Raw genomic sequence first — 17,649 nt, forward strand, 5'->3', positions numbered from 1 at the left:
AAGTTTGAGAATTACTGTTCTAGATGCTAAGGAACAGCCAGAAGTGATATGTCAAAAAACAAATAATACAAAACCAACCAAATTTTCTTCTTTGACATGACTGCTGGTCTAATATATGGGGAGAAGGAAGCACTAGATGAAATACATCTTGATTTCAGTAAGGGTTTTGACACAGTCACACATGACAGTCTCAAACTCGGGAAATGTCGTCTAGATGAAATCATAATAAGGTGGATGCACAACTGGCTAAAAGACCATACTGAGAGTAACTATCAATGATTTGCTGTCAAATTGGCAGGATGTACCTAACGGATCCTGAAGGGGTGAGTCCTGGGTTCAATACTATTCATGATTCTCATAATTGACAAAGATACTGGAGTGGAGAATAGGTTTACAAAAAGTATGGATGATGCCACACTGGAAGGGACTGCAAGCAGTTTGGAGGATAGAATTAGAATTCAAAATAATCTTGACAAATTAAGAATTGGTCGAAATAAAAAAATCAAATGTGTAACTATAAAATGGGAAATAAATAGCTAGGTGATAATGCTGTTGAAAAAAAATGTGGGGATTATAGTGAATTACAAACTGAATACAAGACAACAAGGTAATGCAGATGTAAAAATATAATTCTGGTTGTAATAACAGGAACATGGTATACATGACTTGGGAAGTAATTGTCTCTCTTTACCCAGCACTGTTGAGGCCTCAGCTGGAGCACTGTATCCAATTCTGGGAGCCACGCATTAGAAAACATGTGGGCAAACTGGAGAGAATCCAGAGGAGAGCAGAAAAAAAATCATAAGAGAGTTAGAAAACCTGACCTCTGAAGAGAGTTTGAAAAAAACCCAGGAATGTTTAGTCTTAAGGACAAAAAAAAGATGGAGGGGACCCAAGTCTGTTAATGGCTGTTGTAAGAGGATGGTGATCAATTGTTCTCTGTGTCCACTTACAGTAGGACAGGTAATAATTAGCTTAATCTGCAGCAAGGGAGATTTAGTTACAAATTAGGGAAAATTTTAGCTCTGGAATAGGCTTGCAAGGGAGGCTATGAAATACCCATCATTGGAAGTTTTTTTTGAAAAAGGGTTGGGCAAACACCTGACAGTGAAGGTATAAGTCTAGATTCTGCCTTAGAAAAGGGGATTGGACTTGATGACCACTCAATAACTCTTTCAGTCCTATATTACTATGATTCCATAAACTACATTAATATTTCAGCATTCACTTTAAAAAGCTTCAACCCCCCTTTGTCACAGAGATAAGCTTGAAATGAAAACATCACCCAAACACATCCTACAGGCTAAAAAAAACACCAAAGCTAAAATAAGACCCCAATTAATGTTTAATATAAATTTTGGGGAGCCTGATTTATAATTTTGAGCTCCTTGGGGTAGCAATGCTAAACTTCAGAAAAGCAAGTATTTCAGAAATTACAAATTATAATGATATTTAACTAAATACATTTGGTGCAAGTTTTTATTGTAAAAATGTAGCCTTTGCATCATGAAATTTGCCTTCAGTTATTACTACTTTTCTCCTTCAGTACGAAGGCCATTATTTCAAAGAGGGGAAAATCCCATTAAAAGCTGTTTACTTACTGAAAATGAAAATACAAATAGCAGGGGACAATTATGCTAATGAGCAAGAGGATAATAATCAGGGTGCAACTGCAAAGCCCAAAACCTCCATGTATTTAAGGCAAGATTTGGCAGATTTACTACTGATTCTCCTTGTCAACCTCACTGAGAAGTGCAACACATCAGCATACTTTATGGCAGGAGTGGGGAACCTCAGGCCTGGGGGCTGCATCTGAGCCCTGGCTTGCCTGGATCTGACCCCCAATTCTCCGCCCCCACCCCTGCATCGGTGGTGCTCCAGCCTTCCCACAGCATCATCAAGCTGGAGCACACAAAATCTACTAGTCTGAGCCCCCACCCCACCCCCAGGCTCTAGTGTAGGAGGGGAATGTGAGGAGTATCCTACTCCTTCAGTGAGGGTTTTGTGTGTGTGTGGCCCCTGACTGATTTTTCTGTGGGTCAGGTGCCCCCAACCCAAAAAAGGTTCCCTTCACCTTCTTTAGGGGAACTGAGTATACAGAAGAGCCTCCTGAAGATCCTCTTGCCTGCTTTGTTATCTCATTATTTCCACAGATCATTTTGTGCTCCACCAACATTTAGAATGGGATACCCAAAAATTGCCATTTGGTTGCATTGGTTTAATATCAATTTGTTCACCCATGTAGCTGTCAAAAAATTAAATTATAACTTGCCAAGAAAACTGAATGACAATTATCATTTGTCTTTTACAAAATAACAAAGGTTTATTGCTTTGACCCTAAGCTTTCACTGGATTGAGTTGAATGATATGTTAATCGTAACAATTTGAAGTGGCTCTGAATTTTCATTTTTCATGACAACAAGACAGGACAACTTTATAAATGGCATCAAGCAAGAACTCTGAGCAGCAGGGATAATGTTGAGAAATTCTAAGTCCCAGTCTTGCTTGACTTCATTAAGGAATGTCAGAACTATCAGCCACCCAATCTATTTCTATTTCCATCTAGATAAATAAATACAATAGAAAGTAAGCATAAATTCTTCTGAATACCAAGCATTTTTTTCTGGTGGCTGGGCAGGAATGCAGCAAGAAGAGCAAAAGAAGTATGTATGTACAACAATAAATAAAGCAACACATTTACTTCATTACACTAACTATAGAAGATCAAGACCAATTAAAAGAGCCAAAAACCTTTCAAAATAATATTATTGGAAGAGGACAACAGCTTGGCTGTGAACCTATTTTAAACAAATCTTCAAATTTAGTTCAAGACACTTGGGTGGGGGTTAATGACAGAGCTGATCACAGAATCTTAGAAATGTAGGTGTAGATGGGACGCTCTTTACTCAGGCAAGTCCAGCCCCCCCTGTACTGAGACAGAGGTAAGTAAACCTAGACTATCCCTGGCAGGTGTTTGTCCAGCTTGTCTTGGAAGATCTCCAGTGATCCACAATCTTTCTTGGAAACCTATTCCAGAATTTATATACCCTTGCAGATAGGATGTTTTTCCTAACATCTAACCTAAATCTCTCTTATGGCAGACTAAGCCCACTACTTCTTGTTCTATTTTCAGGGATATAGAGAACAATTAATCACAGTCCTCTAAACAGCCATTTGAAGACATACCAGGTTACTTCTCAGTCTTTACTCAAGACGAACATGCTCAGTTTTGTTAATTTATCCTCATAGGTCAGGTTTTCTAAACCTTTTAGCATTTTTGTACCATCTCACTCCTTTTAGGACTCTCTGAAACTATCTGCTATCCCTATTGATGCAAAATAACTGTGGGTTTCCTTAAGCATGTTTTTGTATCTTTAAAAATCATTTCTGTATTGGGTTGTCACTAACAACCTAACCTTAACCACAGCTACTGCTCAATATCACATACTAAGAAAAAGGCAGTAATCGAGTAGCTAAAATTCAATAGTGTGGAGACAAACTGAGAGCAAATAGTGACTTTTTACTGGCAAGCAATAAGACATGTGAATACAAACTCAATCCAATTAAGGAGCAACAGTTTTCTTTGTAGCAGGTGTGATAATTTCTGCCAGAATTGAGTATTGCAGGGAATGGAGGGAAATCTTAAATCATATTCATATAGGTACCATCAAAACTATTTCCAAATCTTTTTTTTTTTTTTTTTTTTTTTTTTGCAGTCAGCAAGTTTAATTAATGGAGGTTTGTATGGAAAACTAAACTACAGTTTTTCTTATTATTTCTTCTTAACATTTTGTCCAGGACCAAGACAGATAGTATTGAGTGCTACAGAAACTAAGCTATGCAGGCTTCTGTTCACAAATCAAATGGTTTAGAAACTCCAAACATAACGTTCAGGAAAAGTAATAAGGTCCATCTTTACTTTCTGGCCTGCAAATACCTGGAAGAAGGGGGGCAGTAATTTAATTGGGGGTATGATGGACCAAGCCCAGTAACGTAACAGGGGGACTCATTAGGTCTATTACATTCATGTTGCTATGGAGGCAGCGCTCATTGAGTAAATGCCAGAGACTGTTTATGACCAATTGTAATGTTCAAAATGTGTCCAGGGCACCCAAAACTCACAACAGACTTTCTTATCTAGTTACTACAAATATAAAATAACTAAAATAGATTACCAAGATTTTAGGACAAAAATTCTCCATTAAAGTATGTGTAAAATTTCACCAAATTAAGTTTTATCATTTTCTGGAGAACAGAAAATTTGAAAAAAAAATTTTGTCTTAGGTCTGAGGCCCTACTCCTTCAGCCCAATCATTACATTTTCTATTAAGCTCTATTTACACAATCAGGCATAAAAAAGTCATAGGAACAGGCCCTTTAACAAGCTTAGTTAAAGTCTATGAAAAAAATAATCAAAAGTCTATGAAGGCTAAATCAAAAGCTCTCTGACTGTACTCTATTCTTTCTGCAGTCAACCAAGACTAATTAATGCTTTTAACATCAGTTTACCCCTTGTGGCACTATAAATCAGAACATACAGACTTTATGGATTAACAATAGAATTTGTGAGAGGTGTAGCTTATTAGCCAAACTGACAAATTCAATCGAACTTAATAAAAAATAGATATATTAAGCGGCACTGTATGTAACCTACAGAATTAACAGCATAGCTACACACAGAGAACATGCATTTATCAATACAAACAAAGCTAACACACCAGGAAGTGGCAGTAAATTACACATCAGACATAAAGGCCACTACTTCCAACCAGGCTTTTGTATGAGCAGCTATGTAGGATGTGCACTACAGGAAGGCACCATCAAAAGGCATGTACGGCCTACTGAACCTTTTGCTCTACTCTAATCCTAGCCACTTTAAGGCTGCAAGTATTGAGACCACTACTGTACTTTTCTAGAAAAACAGGAAATCAGTATTCAAGTGGATCAACCACTACAGTATTTTCACAGTATGTTGCATTAGAGCTTTCAAGCAAAATCTGTGCAGTTCTCATTAGGATTTTGGTTTTTCCTCAGAAAATGTACATCTTCAAAACAGTGTCTCAGAGCCCACACACAATTACATTCATTTCCTGGTGGTACAGTTACATTAGATTCTTGGAATCTGCATGCCTAGTGGACATTAAATCTGATCTGGGAATGACTGGAGCACTACTCACAAGACAGACACATGGCAGCTCAGGAGCCAAAGAACAAACAAACTGGTAGTACTAGATTCACCAGCCCGTTAGAGATAAGCAAAGGCGGCAATATGGAAACCTCTTCCCACCAATAAGCCATGAGGATGGTGTTTAGGATCACAAGTAGGTGGCAGCTTTTGGTAATATGGACCTTCCTCTGCCCAAGATCTCCTCTGCAGCTTATATGTCATCTTGTTAAAGCAATATTATTTTTGCCAGTTTCTGACATATGGTGTGCTTCATTCTTGTCATGGGAAGTCTCATCTTACTAACTCTAGCTATTTTGCTCTTTTTTCTTTGTCTAACAACTAATATATGGCAATGGTATTCAGTCAAAGAAATGGAAAGCCCCTTTGTCAACAAACTGAGTTGCAGCATGCCATAAAATAATCACTGTGGGATGCCCAGAGCAATGCTTGCATCCCGATATTTGATCATGCTGTGTTCCTGTACCACTGCATCATCATATATTATGGACAAGTAGAGGGCACCTGAGGTTTAATCTGGTCAACTAAGGAAGACGTGGTAAGTGATGAAGGCTAGTTTAGGATCACACAATCACAGTTTATGGATTGTACAATTATCCTGTGGCTCTCACAGTCACAAGATATTAAGGCAACTGGCTTAACATCCTTTAAAGGATTAGAAGAAACTAAGAATAGCATTTGCTAGGATAATAATTAAGATAAAACACCAGGTCAGTCTTCACGCATCAAGGTACAACTCATTACTAGCTACGGTGAGGAAGAAAGACACCCCCCAAAAAAAGTTTGGTATGTATTGCATATCTAGGTGTATCATGGGAATTTCCATCTACTAAAACATCCAGCATGGTCACAGACAAAGAGGTAAAAAGCCCCATTTCTCTAATATCCTTCAGAATCTTGTGGATGAGTACAGCCTCAACATTCACAGACATCTTCATCTGTAAGAGCTCCCTATTTCTCCTGGAGTCAGTAACTGTGCTCTAAGGCTACATCAAGACAAGGTCATTTAAAAAATATTAGCTTACTTTTCCTATAACATAACCTACTTTCTTAGTCTAGATACAGCCTAAAAAAATATTGAGCCGTCTCTTATGGTTAAGGCTAAGCTTTTGTCATGGTTATTTTTAGTAAAAGTCACAGACAGGTCATGGGCAATAAACAAAAATTCTTGGAAGCCCATGACATATGGCTGCTGCAGCTCCGTGTTTCCCCTGCCACTGTGGTGGCTGGGAGCTGCAGGGTTCCTCCTCCACCTGCAGTAGCCTGAAGCTATTGCGGGTGGCAGGGGGTGGGGGATGGGAAGACAAGATCTATGCCCCAGCAAGTGGAAGCTGCAGGGCGATAATATTTCCCAAATAAAAAACAGGGCACCCCCAGCTACTCACCCAAACCTCCCTCTCCCTTTTCCCCCAAGGCTGTCACCAAAATCCGGAGGCCCCATGAAGAGGCTGTCAATGCTCAAAGGAACCCTGCCTGGGCCCTGCTATCTCCCAGCTCCATTGGCCCCTGGGGCTGAAGCAAAAAATGTCACAGTGGTCTCCAGAAGTCACAGATTCCATGACTCCCATGACCTCCATGATAAACATAGCCTTACTTATGGTCAAAAGAACTAGACTCCTCCAGTAACAACTTTGAGGAATCTCTCCTTAGTTTCTAAACAAGATTAATAGTTTTAAAAAGACTTTGACCTATCTAACCCTCACCTATGGAAATCATCCTCCATATCACTTCCCCTTCCCCAAAGAAAACACTTCCTCCAAAGGAAGGTAATAATTCAAGAACACTGGAGCTGCAGAGAAGAATTGCTTGACAGTCAGGGAATAGGAGCCAAGTTTCGTAATTATGCCACAGCCAGCAGTTATGCACCAACTGCTGATGAGATGGTTCATCTCAACTTCAGCTCTGAAGCATTCCAAACCCAATAAAACAAAGCAGCATGAACCACAATGCCATGAAATTACTATATTTCACTTACTGTCAGAGAATCACTGCTAGTGTTCATGAGAATTAAGCTCACAAATCTCCTGTGCATTTTGAAGTAGAGACCAAAGAGTTTGTCCTGGTACCATTGGCCAAATGGCATGCAGACACATTGCATAAGAATACTACTGTATAATGTAAAAATTACTATAAACATTTATTAAATCACTGACAGAGAAAAGACGTATTTTTAAATATTCATGGACTTTTTTGTGACAAGTGATATACAAGAACAACTTCTACAGTATGTTTATTTCCTGCTCAGTAGCTTTGATTAAAAAAAGCCCTAAACAAAGACAATTAACTTTGAGGCTAATGGTTGTAAAAAATATTTGAAGACACTTTCTGATCTCATTCAGGTCAAAAGTACTGTTAAAGAAAAGGTTCAAACCATCAGGCAGTGAGCTATGTTCCTTTCCCCATCTAGTGCAACTACCAATCCTTATAACCAGCTTAAAAGTGGTAGTTTTTTTAAACCATGCTTTCACTTTGCTAATATATACAATTTTTCAAGACTCTTTGAAATCCAAAACAATGGCTTCGGGTAACACAACTTACAAATAGCCCACTAGGCAATAGAGCTTGTGCAAGGCTATAATCCTTAGCCATCTGCTGAGTCTACTCAGGAGTAAAGCAACAGTCATTCTTATGCACTGGGAAGAAAATGTCAGAGTGGTAAACTCATGGTAGTGTATCCTTATTTCCCAGCAATCATTTACTTCAGATTTTAGAGGGCCAAGAACTAAAATCCTTCATTAAAATGGGCTTACCAAGGAAATATATGCCAGGACCAGGCTGAGGTAACAATCCAAAATGGCTCAAAGCCAAGACTACAAAGGACAAATAATTTTAGTAAGCATATTTCAACACATCATCATCTTGTAGATTTTTTCACAAACCATTATTTAAAACAGAATGAATATCTACATTAACGTTGCACAGTTAAACTGGAAATGCAAACAGGAAGATGCCCAGTGCAAAGTTATTTCTGTTCCACAGCATATATATGCAGTTGTTTGTATTGCAGAAATGCCTCGGTCTCAGTTAGATCAGGCCACGTTATGCAAGGTACTTTAAAAACGCATAACAAAAAGATAGACCCCCCCGCCCTGAAAAGTTTACAACTGAAGTATAGGATGTGACACAACAGGTGGGTACTAAAAACAGATGGAGGCACAAGGTAACAATGAGATAATGCTGGTTAGGAAGAAAAGCAGAGGTCTGTGAATACCCATGGCCTAATAATTCTCCAAGTTTTTTGTACATACTGCAGCAGAGGAGCATTTTTAACAAGAGCTTTGAGGAAAACTATGAGATAGCTTTGCAGTTGTTTATGTGGAGCTACTCCCCATGCATGAAAAAGGATAGAAGGTCAAAAGGTATTTGTAAATTCACAAATGGGGAGGAAAGGGTTGAATACTCGCTGCACAGTGGTGGGAGTCAGCATCTTAATCCAATATGACCGATGATAGACATGGCAGGGATAGGTGACAAAAAGTCTTGGGAGTGAAAACAAGTCGTCTGTGTATGATGGAATGGAGAAGTGGGTGCCATCAGAGGAAGCAAAAAGGGATAGTATTGTTGAAGCAACGAGCCAAGAATATGACCTTTATGGCAGCGTTTTAAAACAGAGATAAGTGGGGTAACATGGGATTTATCAGAGCTAGAGAAGAAGAAATGTAGTAAATTGAGATGTGTGAAAGAAGGGCTGGGAGAATAACTTTAGTTCCTTGATAAGGTGATGCGATTTTTGTTAAATGTGGAGATAACTATCACTTTTGTTACATGCACACCATAAAATATATATGCTTTGGCTCTAGAAACCCCATTGCTTTTGCATTTCCTGACATTTTATCACTGTGTGATGTTTACATTGCATTCACTTTTTTTTCCATTTAAATTCCTTTAAAAAAAAAAAAAAAAGCCTGTGCTTAATGTATGTGGAAAGTGAAGTGAATGGAATGCAAGAGTACAGAGTAGCCACCTTTGCTATTGCTATTGCCAAAACCAAGGTCAAGTTAGACAAAGCTGGTTAGTGTAGGGAACAGAACACTTGTTTCTGTTGTTCTCTCTCTATATCAGCGGCTGATTTTTTTTTTTTTTAATTAAAGGTTAGAATAGAGCAAAAAACGCAGGAGACACACGCAAGCAAAATGCTCCATCTTCCTCTTCCAAAAAGCCTGTAATTTTCACCTGATTCCAAGTAATGGCACTTTTGGTTCTGCTGTATAATCTAGTAGTGTCTAGAGTAGGGATGTGAAGGTTTAATCAGTTAACCTGTTAGCTTCACCCTTAACTGGTTTGAGGCTTACCGATTAAGGTTAACTGGAGGGGGCTGGAGCAGCTCCCCCTCCTGCCACAGGCAGAGGACTGCTCCCCACAATGGATATGGGCTTCTCCAGCCGGCCAGTGCAGCACTTGCCTTTGTCAGGGGGACTACTGCAGCCCAGCGGAAGGCAGGACAACTCCCCTGTTAAACCCACCTTCAATTGGTTAAGCAATGTTTAACCGATTAGCCAATTAAGCAGAATTTTACATCCTTAGTCTAGAAGTCTTAAGCAGGTCAGGTCTCCCCACCCTGCTAAGGACTTTACAAACAAATAGTAAAACAGTCCCTGTACCAGTTTACATTCTATGTTATTCACAAAGCTTTCGTTTAAAAATAAATTTGTCTTTTTCTATTGAAAAGAAAAAGCTGTTATAATGTAAGCCATCAAAAAACGGTTTGCCAGCAAACCATGACAGAATGGAAATGGGGATTAACTCTATTCCTAAACCACTCACCCCAAAGTCTAAATGAAATAATCTCATTGTCTCTTGTAAGCATGAGCAAGGATAGATTTTTTTTCCCCATTCTAATTTTCTAAAAAACAGAAACAAAGTTTAAAATCAATGTTAGTACAACACTAAAGCTTTGCAATTAAAACCATAAAATGAGGAAATGCAAACATTAAGGTCCTAAAAGCACTGCTAGCCTCAACTGTGTTAACACAAGTAGCATGTTTTATTTCCAATTTGCTGATTTAAAGTAAAATACAGTTTAATATATTACACCATTTTTTCATAAAACTCGGTGATGGATAGGAGAAGCACTGGCCTCCTAAAGGGTTAAACTCAGGTAGCTATGGGTATTGTTGGCAAGGAGCCAGAAGAACCAATGGGATACAATGTGAAATGTAAATTGTAAATATATACCTGCAGCCGTTTTCTCTTTAACAAATTCTAAGTTAGGGCTGAAGAGAGCAGATGCAGGGACCAGAATTATCATGCCTATAAGAAATAGTGGACATGGGAGTATTATGGTCCTGGAAATACAGATCAGAATGGATTGTGAGTAGGGGGGGGGAAGTGTATCTCATCGTAATCAGGGTATTTTTCTTTATTTTGATTGTTTGGTTTGAATTTCTCTATGTGAATCCATGCCTTCCCTCCCCTATTCACTAGCTAAGAACTGTTCCCAGGGATTTTCTCTGTGTTTTAATTTGTTTTACTTAGTTGCTCTGTAACACGTAGCAATCAAGTATTCTTTTGTTTTCTTAATAAAAATCACTTTACAGTGATCATTTGATTCTTGTGTCTTGGAAAGTAACAGGGGGTCTGTGTGTGTGTCAGCCTAGACCAGGGGTGTCCAAACTTTTTTCAAAGAGGGCCAGATTTGAAGAAGTGAACATGCGTGAGGGCCGTCCCCGCACTCTCAGCCCCAAGGCGGAGGGCCCGCAGGGTCGGAGGCAGGCAGAGAGCGCAGGGCACGCCGGCCTCACGGTGGCCCGGGGGCAGGGCGAACCTGCAGCCGAGCAGGGAAGCGGGGCTGCGGACGTGCCCTACAGGGCAGGCTCTAGGACCGCGGAGGCCATGGGTGGCGGCGGCGCGGCCGGAAGCGGCGCACTGGGCTCGCCAGTTCAAAAGAGTGCCGGGGAGCCAGGAGAGGGGGAGGAAGCGGGGGCCGTATTAAATCGGAACACGGGCCGCTATTGGCCCGCGGGCCAGACTTTGGACATACCTGGCCTAGACTGAGCGGTCAGATACCAGAGACTGCAGCTTGTTTTCTCTTTTCTTTTTTCAAGCTCTCCTATGGTAAAAGAGCTTGGGGTACCCCAGGGAAGGAATTCAAGTGTTCCTCCCTGGGTTTTTTTTTTTATGATAAATCACTTGATGGTGGCAGCTTTTGTTTTCCTCAGAGCCAGTGCACCTGTGACTCTGAGAAATTTTTATACACAGATTCCATGAAGGCAAGTTTTAAGGTTTCTTGTGGAGCCCCTATCTTCCCCGCTCTGACACTTCAAGTGCAGATCATCCCTGACAAACTCACACCATCAGTTATATAGGATATATATAAGAAACACTGTGCTTGGATCATCATTTTTTGCATTTCTTGACTCTGTGAATAACTGTTCAATATTAAATGTAATAAAGTTCTATAGAATAGGAATATCAGCATGTAGACAACTACATGATTAACCAATAAGCCTAGCTTTATGGTTTAATCCTGTTGACTACACGCAATCTCCTCCCTTGATGCCTATGTATCAAAGGCATCAAGAGGGGGGTGGGAACCAGTGCGTGTGAAAAGCATGTGCACCGGATCCTGTGGAGCCACCTGCCCTCCCCACTCCCACACTGCTGCCTCTGCTAGACAGGAAGCAGTGGAGAGTGGGAGGGGGGGAGGCGGGAATTGGTACTGAGAGGAAACCGGTATAAAAGCCGGCTCCCCTTGAGCACCAATTCTGCCTGCCCCTCACCTCGCGTCGCTGCCTCTATCAGAGGTGACAGCATGGAGGGGAGGGCGGGGGAGGCTGCCACAGAGCAGCCTCTATCCAAACTCCCAAAGGACAGAAGCTGCTGCGCATCCTACAGAGAAGCTCTATCCGGGGGGGGGGGGGGGGGGGGGGTGTCCAAGCTTGCTGTTGCCTCTGTATGAGAGAGGCAGCAGGGCAGGGGGGCAGGCAGGAGCCGGTCTGTGTGGGAAGCCAGTTTTTCAGCCGGCTCCTCTTATGGACTGGCTCCCACCTGCCACCCCGTGCTGCTGCCCCTGATAGAGAGGCAGCAGAGTGGGATGGCAGGGGGCTCCCTGGGAGTGGGGCCAGAGCATACCGGCTGTTGGCCTCGCCCCCAGGGACTATCTAATGGTCATATAACTGCTAAAATTTGATGTGGTTACATGACTATTCAATTACATGTTATCCAGCATCCCTACTCTATTATACTAAGGTTCAGGTGGGCAGTAAACGCTAGCAATTTAAAAACAGTCTGCTCCTGGACAAATTGATTAAGTGCCTATCACTTTAGTTTTTCAGGTTGGGGAGGAATAGGGTGAGGTGGTAGCTGGCTTTTGACCAGAAAGTCTGGTCAAAAAGGAGACCTGACAGTGACCATACACCCAAACTCTGGTTACTATAGGTGGGTGAGGATCTGGGTCATTACCTGCACTAGCCCCTACTCAGACTGGGCTGACTTCTACCTATATGGGCTAACTGCAGCTCCCAGCTTCTGCAAAGCAGGCAAGACCCTCTTGAACCAGGTGGCTGGGAGAGAAAAATCAGCGAGTGACAGAGAAAGAGGGAAATAGGAATGGATGAAGCTAGCGTGTTGAGGAGAGAGGTGTGGGGGAAGAGTGGGGAAGGGGTGGAGCTTTGAGGGGAAGAAACAGGATAGGGAATGTTCTAGCACTCCTACTGGAGTGTCTGGTCTGGTCTTAAAATATTACCAAATTTCCAACACTGAAGAGGAAGCAAGAAGACGGCTCTAAGAGAAGAGTCTAGGTGAGGGTAAGCCATTGATACCTCTTGTATATGAATTTCCTTGTGCTGAAGATAATCCAGATAATAATCTGCCTAAGGCTGCAGGGCACTTAGAGTCTTCACAGCATTCCACAATTCTAAAACAGCAAAACAGAAAAGAGAATGGTAAGATTTCACAGCTGAGCTCTCCTGTCAGACAGACAGCACCAATGTTTGCAACAAAAGGGTGAGAAAACAAGCACACAATTGTTCTCCATCTGCACAGCAACAAAGGGGAAAACAGGGAAGTTTTAAAAGTACTGCATGTAAGGGAGGAGAGGGGAGACACATCAGGTAGGACCACTCACTACTTTAGCCAACAATCAGACTGGGTTACAGAGTTGACAAGGTTTAAATGTAGCCAGGTTAGTCTGTATCTGCAAAAACAATTAGGAGTCCTCTGGCACCGTAAAGACTAACAGATTTATTTGGACATGAGCTTTCATGGGTAAAAACCACTTCATAAGATGCAGGTATACCCAAATAAATCTGTTTAGTCTTTAAGGTGCTACAAGACTCCACGTTGTTTTTGAAGGTTTAAATGGTTACGGAGCCTTTTTGAGCCTATTATTAGGCAGACAGACATTCGGGAACTATTATTATACATTAAAACAACCTCAAGATATTATCCCTTGAAAAATGAGGAGGTTGGTTGTTTTTGCCGTTTATTGTTCACTTTAAAGTCTTGATATCAAAGGGTGCAGTGGATTCTCCATCACTTGAAGTCTTTACAAATCAAGTTTGTATGGCTTTCCGAAATGGTATACTCTAGTTCATCCAAGAAATTATGGGCTTGATGCAGGAACTACATTCAGTATGGCCTATATTATTTAAAGAGGTCAGATTAAACAATAAAATAGCCCCTAAGGCCTTAACAATCTATGGCTTCACTATATTTTCTACAGAAGGGGGGAGCTGATTTAAATTAGTCTTTTAAATCACCAACTTTAATCACAATTTTAATCAGCAAGCAGAAAACCTTGATTTAAATTGTCTATTTTAATTTGTTTTGCAGTTGTACTTCTTAAGTTATTCCCCTAATAAATGTTGATTTTGCTGGTTTAAAATATGTTGTAATTAAGCATATCCCGTATGCCAGGGGTCATCTTGGATCCTCTGACAGATGATCCTAATTGGTTTGGCCAAAAGGCTATAAAATGCCCACACTTCAGCTGCCCCTCCCCCCATTGCTGCGCATCTCCTGCCCTTTGCCATGGAGCAGCCCCCTCAGGAGCCTCCTGCTTTCTGTACAAGGCAGGGGAGGAGAAGGGGTGCTGATGTCAAGGTGCCCCCTCGCCCATTCTGTATCCTATCTCCACAGAGCAGGGCAGGGGACACGACAGGACTTGGGATGGGGTTTGCTGGCTGCTGTTTGCTGGGAGTGGTGCAGGGCCAGGGCAGGGGGGAGCCTGCCTTAACCCCACTGCACCACCACCCAGGAGCCACCTGCGGTAAGCAGGGCCCAGCTGGAGCCCACATCTCGAAACCCTACTTCAGTCATGAACCCTCTCCTGTACCCCAAGCCCCTGCCCTAGCCTCAAGCCATCCCTGCATCCAAACACCCTCCCAAAGCCTGTGCCTAGAACCCCCTCCTCCACCCCTGCTTTAAGTTATGATAAGAGCAAGCTGTATACTAACTGTGGTGGTCCTCGCTCTTACTGTTTAGGAAGAGCTCTTGAACAGACAGACACTCAAATATATAGTTGATTTCCATTCACTCCTCCTGCTTAACCTAAGACCTCCAGAGCAGGCTCACTGCTTCTCAGAAAGACACCATCTGTCTCTCACCTCTCATTCCCACCAGGAAGCCAGACACAAAGAAAGTTTGAGTTTTGTATTTTTTTTTTCAGTTCTCATTAAAACAGTCAATTTCACATTTTCTTCTAAGACCATGATTATAGGGATAATAATAAGGCATTAGCAAGGCTTGCTTGAGATAAACTAATATTTTATATTATTTTTTACACACACACACACACACACACACACACACACACACACACACACACACACACACACAGAAACGAAAGTATATTTACAACTTTGGAAGGCTTTCAGGCTCAGCAAGTATTGAATTCTTTCTTAGCTTTTTGTTTTTAAAGATAGTTATCAAATTATATCTAATAAAACGGCAGAGTACAAGTTGGTTGACCATACTTCAGGAAGATTCAAGTGACACAAAGCCATACTTGGAAAAATTACACTGCCTGACTTTAGACCAAAAAAAGAAGGCAATAACTATGAAGTTGGGCTTTTCTGCTTTAATAGATCATACAGGCATTAGCAACCCTGATGGAATGAACAAACGAATGAATGAAAACCTGAAGAAGTTAGTCACAGCAAAAGACATTGACCTACCCCTTCTTCTGCCTTCACACCCCAGCCCTCACATTCCCCCATTCAGCACATGCACCATGTTTTTCCAATTACTGGCGTTGTAAAACTAACGGTTTACAATCTCTGTTTTGCAGCTCTGATTACAGTTTCTAGTTTTCCACTCTGTCAATTTCCTCCTTTTCCTGACACAAAACTACACTCTGCTTTAACTGCTTACTTCAATAACTTCCTATATATATTCACTAACTTCAGTGTAATAGAGTTCTTCATGTGTTTCCCATTTACTCTTTGTTTCCTAATTATTAGATTACATCCTCTAGCCTTTTGACAATTTACCCTATTAACACGAGCAAGGAAAGCTAACAGAGGGCTGGCAGCATTATGTCCCAGATTGAAGTCTCCCCTTATTCCAGTGAGAGAGGGGTCAACTCCCTTAGCATCTAAGTTCCCCCTAAGTGGAAATGGGTGGCTATGCAGCTTCTTATTAAGCCTCATGCTGGGGCTCAGGGCTACAGCAAGGAGAGTTCTCTCTCTCCAAAGTATAGAGCTGCCGCAGCTGACACAGAAATGGGGGAGCAGCAGCCCTAGCAGGTAGCCACCCAGGTAAGCCTGAACCCCAACCCCCTGGCCCGCCTTGAATCACCCCCCAGCAATGAACACCCCCCAAGCTCTCATCCCCAAACCCATTCCAAAGCCCACACTCCTAGCCCAGAGACTATATCCCCCTCCTAAACCCCCATCCAAAGCCTATACCCCCTCCTGCACTTGCAAATACCTCATCTCAAGCCCCATCCTAAAGACTGCACTCCCAACCAGAGCCCTCACACTCCTGCACTCCAGCCCTGAGCACCATCCCACATTCAGAACCCTTTGGCCCAACTCCTGCCACATGAACTTGTTGTGTGACATCACCTTCGTGTCACACATCACCTCCATCTTGTGGAGGGGAGAGGGACAAGGCTGGATCACCAGGCAGGTGATGGCCTGAGCACCTGGCCCAAGGCAGGCGGCGGCGGATTCCCCATTGGAGCAGCAGGGAAAGCCTCCGGTGCCTGGGAGCAGCCACAGCATGAAAAGAAGCAAGCGCGTCCCCAGCCCCTCATACCCAAACACTGCACCCCCAGCGCCTCCCGCACCCTTCCCCTGCCACACTCCCAGCACACTCCTGCCCCTCACCCCTGGCCAGACACGGTGCCTCCAGCCTGTTCCTGACCCCTCCTCCCGCCAGACACCCTGCCCAATCAGGGTCCAGCGTTCTGTCCCCGGCTCCAATATCCAGCTCCCATCTGTATGCATGAAGGGCTGGTAGCAGCCCCCCTCCTGCCGCAGCAGGGGTAGGAGGGAAGGCCATGATCCAGCTGTGGTGGACAGATGGGAGGTTGGGGAGCATAGTGAACGGGGCGGGGAAGCCTAGTTTCCTTATAACACAAGTTTTTTGACGATCCTAGAAACAAAGCTGTTAGCCCAATGTTCTTGTACTGTGATCTTTATTAAGTATAATTTATTAAATGGGATAACAATATTTCTTTCAAATTGCTTCCTTCCGTCTCTAGCTAATAGTAGAAGCTCAGACTCAAACACTAGAGTTACAAACTGACAGGTCAATCACACAACTGATTGGAACTAATTGGAACTGAGATTATGTAATCAAGTAGCACTAGAGACCCTCAGCACCTCCCCCAAAAAACAAAAGCAAATACAGTACAGGCCTGTGTTAAACATAAACTACTAAAATATAGGGAACGTTTTAAAAAAATACAGGCAGTCCCCGACTTACGTCGGATCCGCACTTACGAACGGGGCTTTTCTCTCCCCGAAGCTCACGGGCGGCGGGTCGCCACCCGTGTCCCCCGGGCGAGAAAAGCTTCCGGTCTCCCTGGTCTGCTGGGGGGGCTTTGCTCCTGTCCCCCTGGTCTGCTGGGGGGGTCCAGCAGCTTTGCAGCTAGTGCCCCCCCCCAGCAAACCAGGCTTTTCTTGCCTACCCCTGGGGTAGAGCAGCTGGGGGCTGCCGGGTTGGTCCCGCAGCGCCGCTCCGGACCAACCCGGCAGCACCCCAGCTGCTCTGCCCCAGGCGTACTGATTCAGCCGCTGCTGGTCAGTTTTAGCAGCGGCTGAATCAGGACGCCTGGGGCAGAGCAGCTGGGGTGTTGCTGGGTTGCTCCAGTAGCGCCGAGGAGCAGCCCCAGCTGCTCTGCCCCAGGCGTCCCCAAGTCAGCCGCTGCTGAAACTGACCAGCGGCTGACTACAGGAAGCCCGAGGCAGAGTTGCTCTGCCCCAGGCTTCGTGGAATCAGCCACTGATCAGTTTCAGCAGCAGCTGACTTGGGGACGCCTGGGTTTCTTAAGTTGAATCTGTATGTAAGTCAGAACT

General features: G+C 42.9%; 1 protein-coding gene across 9 annotated transcripts in view; it reads right to left on the reverse strand.

Moving 5' to 3' along the window:
- Positions 1 to 17,649, reverse strand: part of FAM168A (family with sequence similarity 168 member A) — a 372,849-nt gene that overhangs the window by 279,063 nt on the left and 76,137 nt on the right. For 4 of the 9 annotated variants that reach the window (XM_075919566.2, XM_075919569.2, XM_075919567.2 and 1 more), the window contains 3 exons: positions 12,946 to 13,040; positions 10,361 to 10,435; positions 7,936 to 7,995 (listed from right to left, as the gene is read on the reverse strand). In XM_075919566.2, coding sequence (XP_075775681.2) covers positions 7,936 to 7,995; positions 10,361 to 10,433 — 133 coding nt within the window. In that variant the 5' untranslated portion in view covers positions 10,434 to 10,435; positions 12,946 to 13,040. Of the gene's footprint in view, positions 1 to 7,935; positions 7,996 to 10,360; positions 10,436 to 12,945; positions 13,041 to 16,054; positions 16,162 to 17,649 lie in introns of those variants that run through there. The other 5 variants (XM_089775791.1, XM_089775790.1, XM_075919560.2 and 2 more) reach the window with 4 other exon arrangements.

Source organism: Pelodiscus sinensis, chromosome 1, assembly GCF_052426305.1.
Source record: "Pelodiscus sinensis isolate ZL-2025 chromosome 1, ASM5242630v1, whole genome shotgun sequence".
NCBI classification, from domain to species: Eukaryota; Metazoa; Chordata; order Testudines; family Trionychidae; genus Pelodiscus; species Pelodiscus sinensis.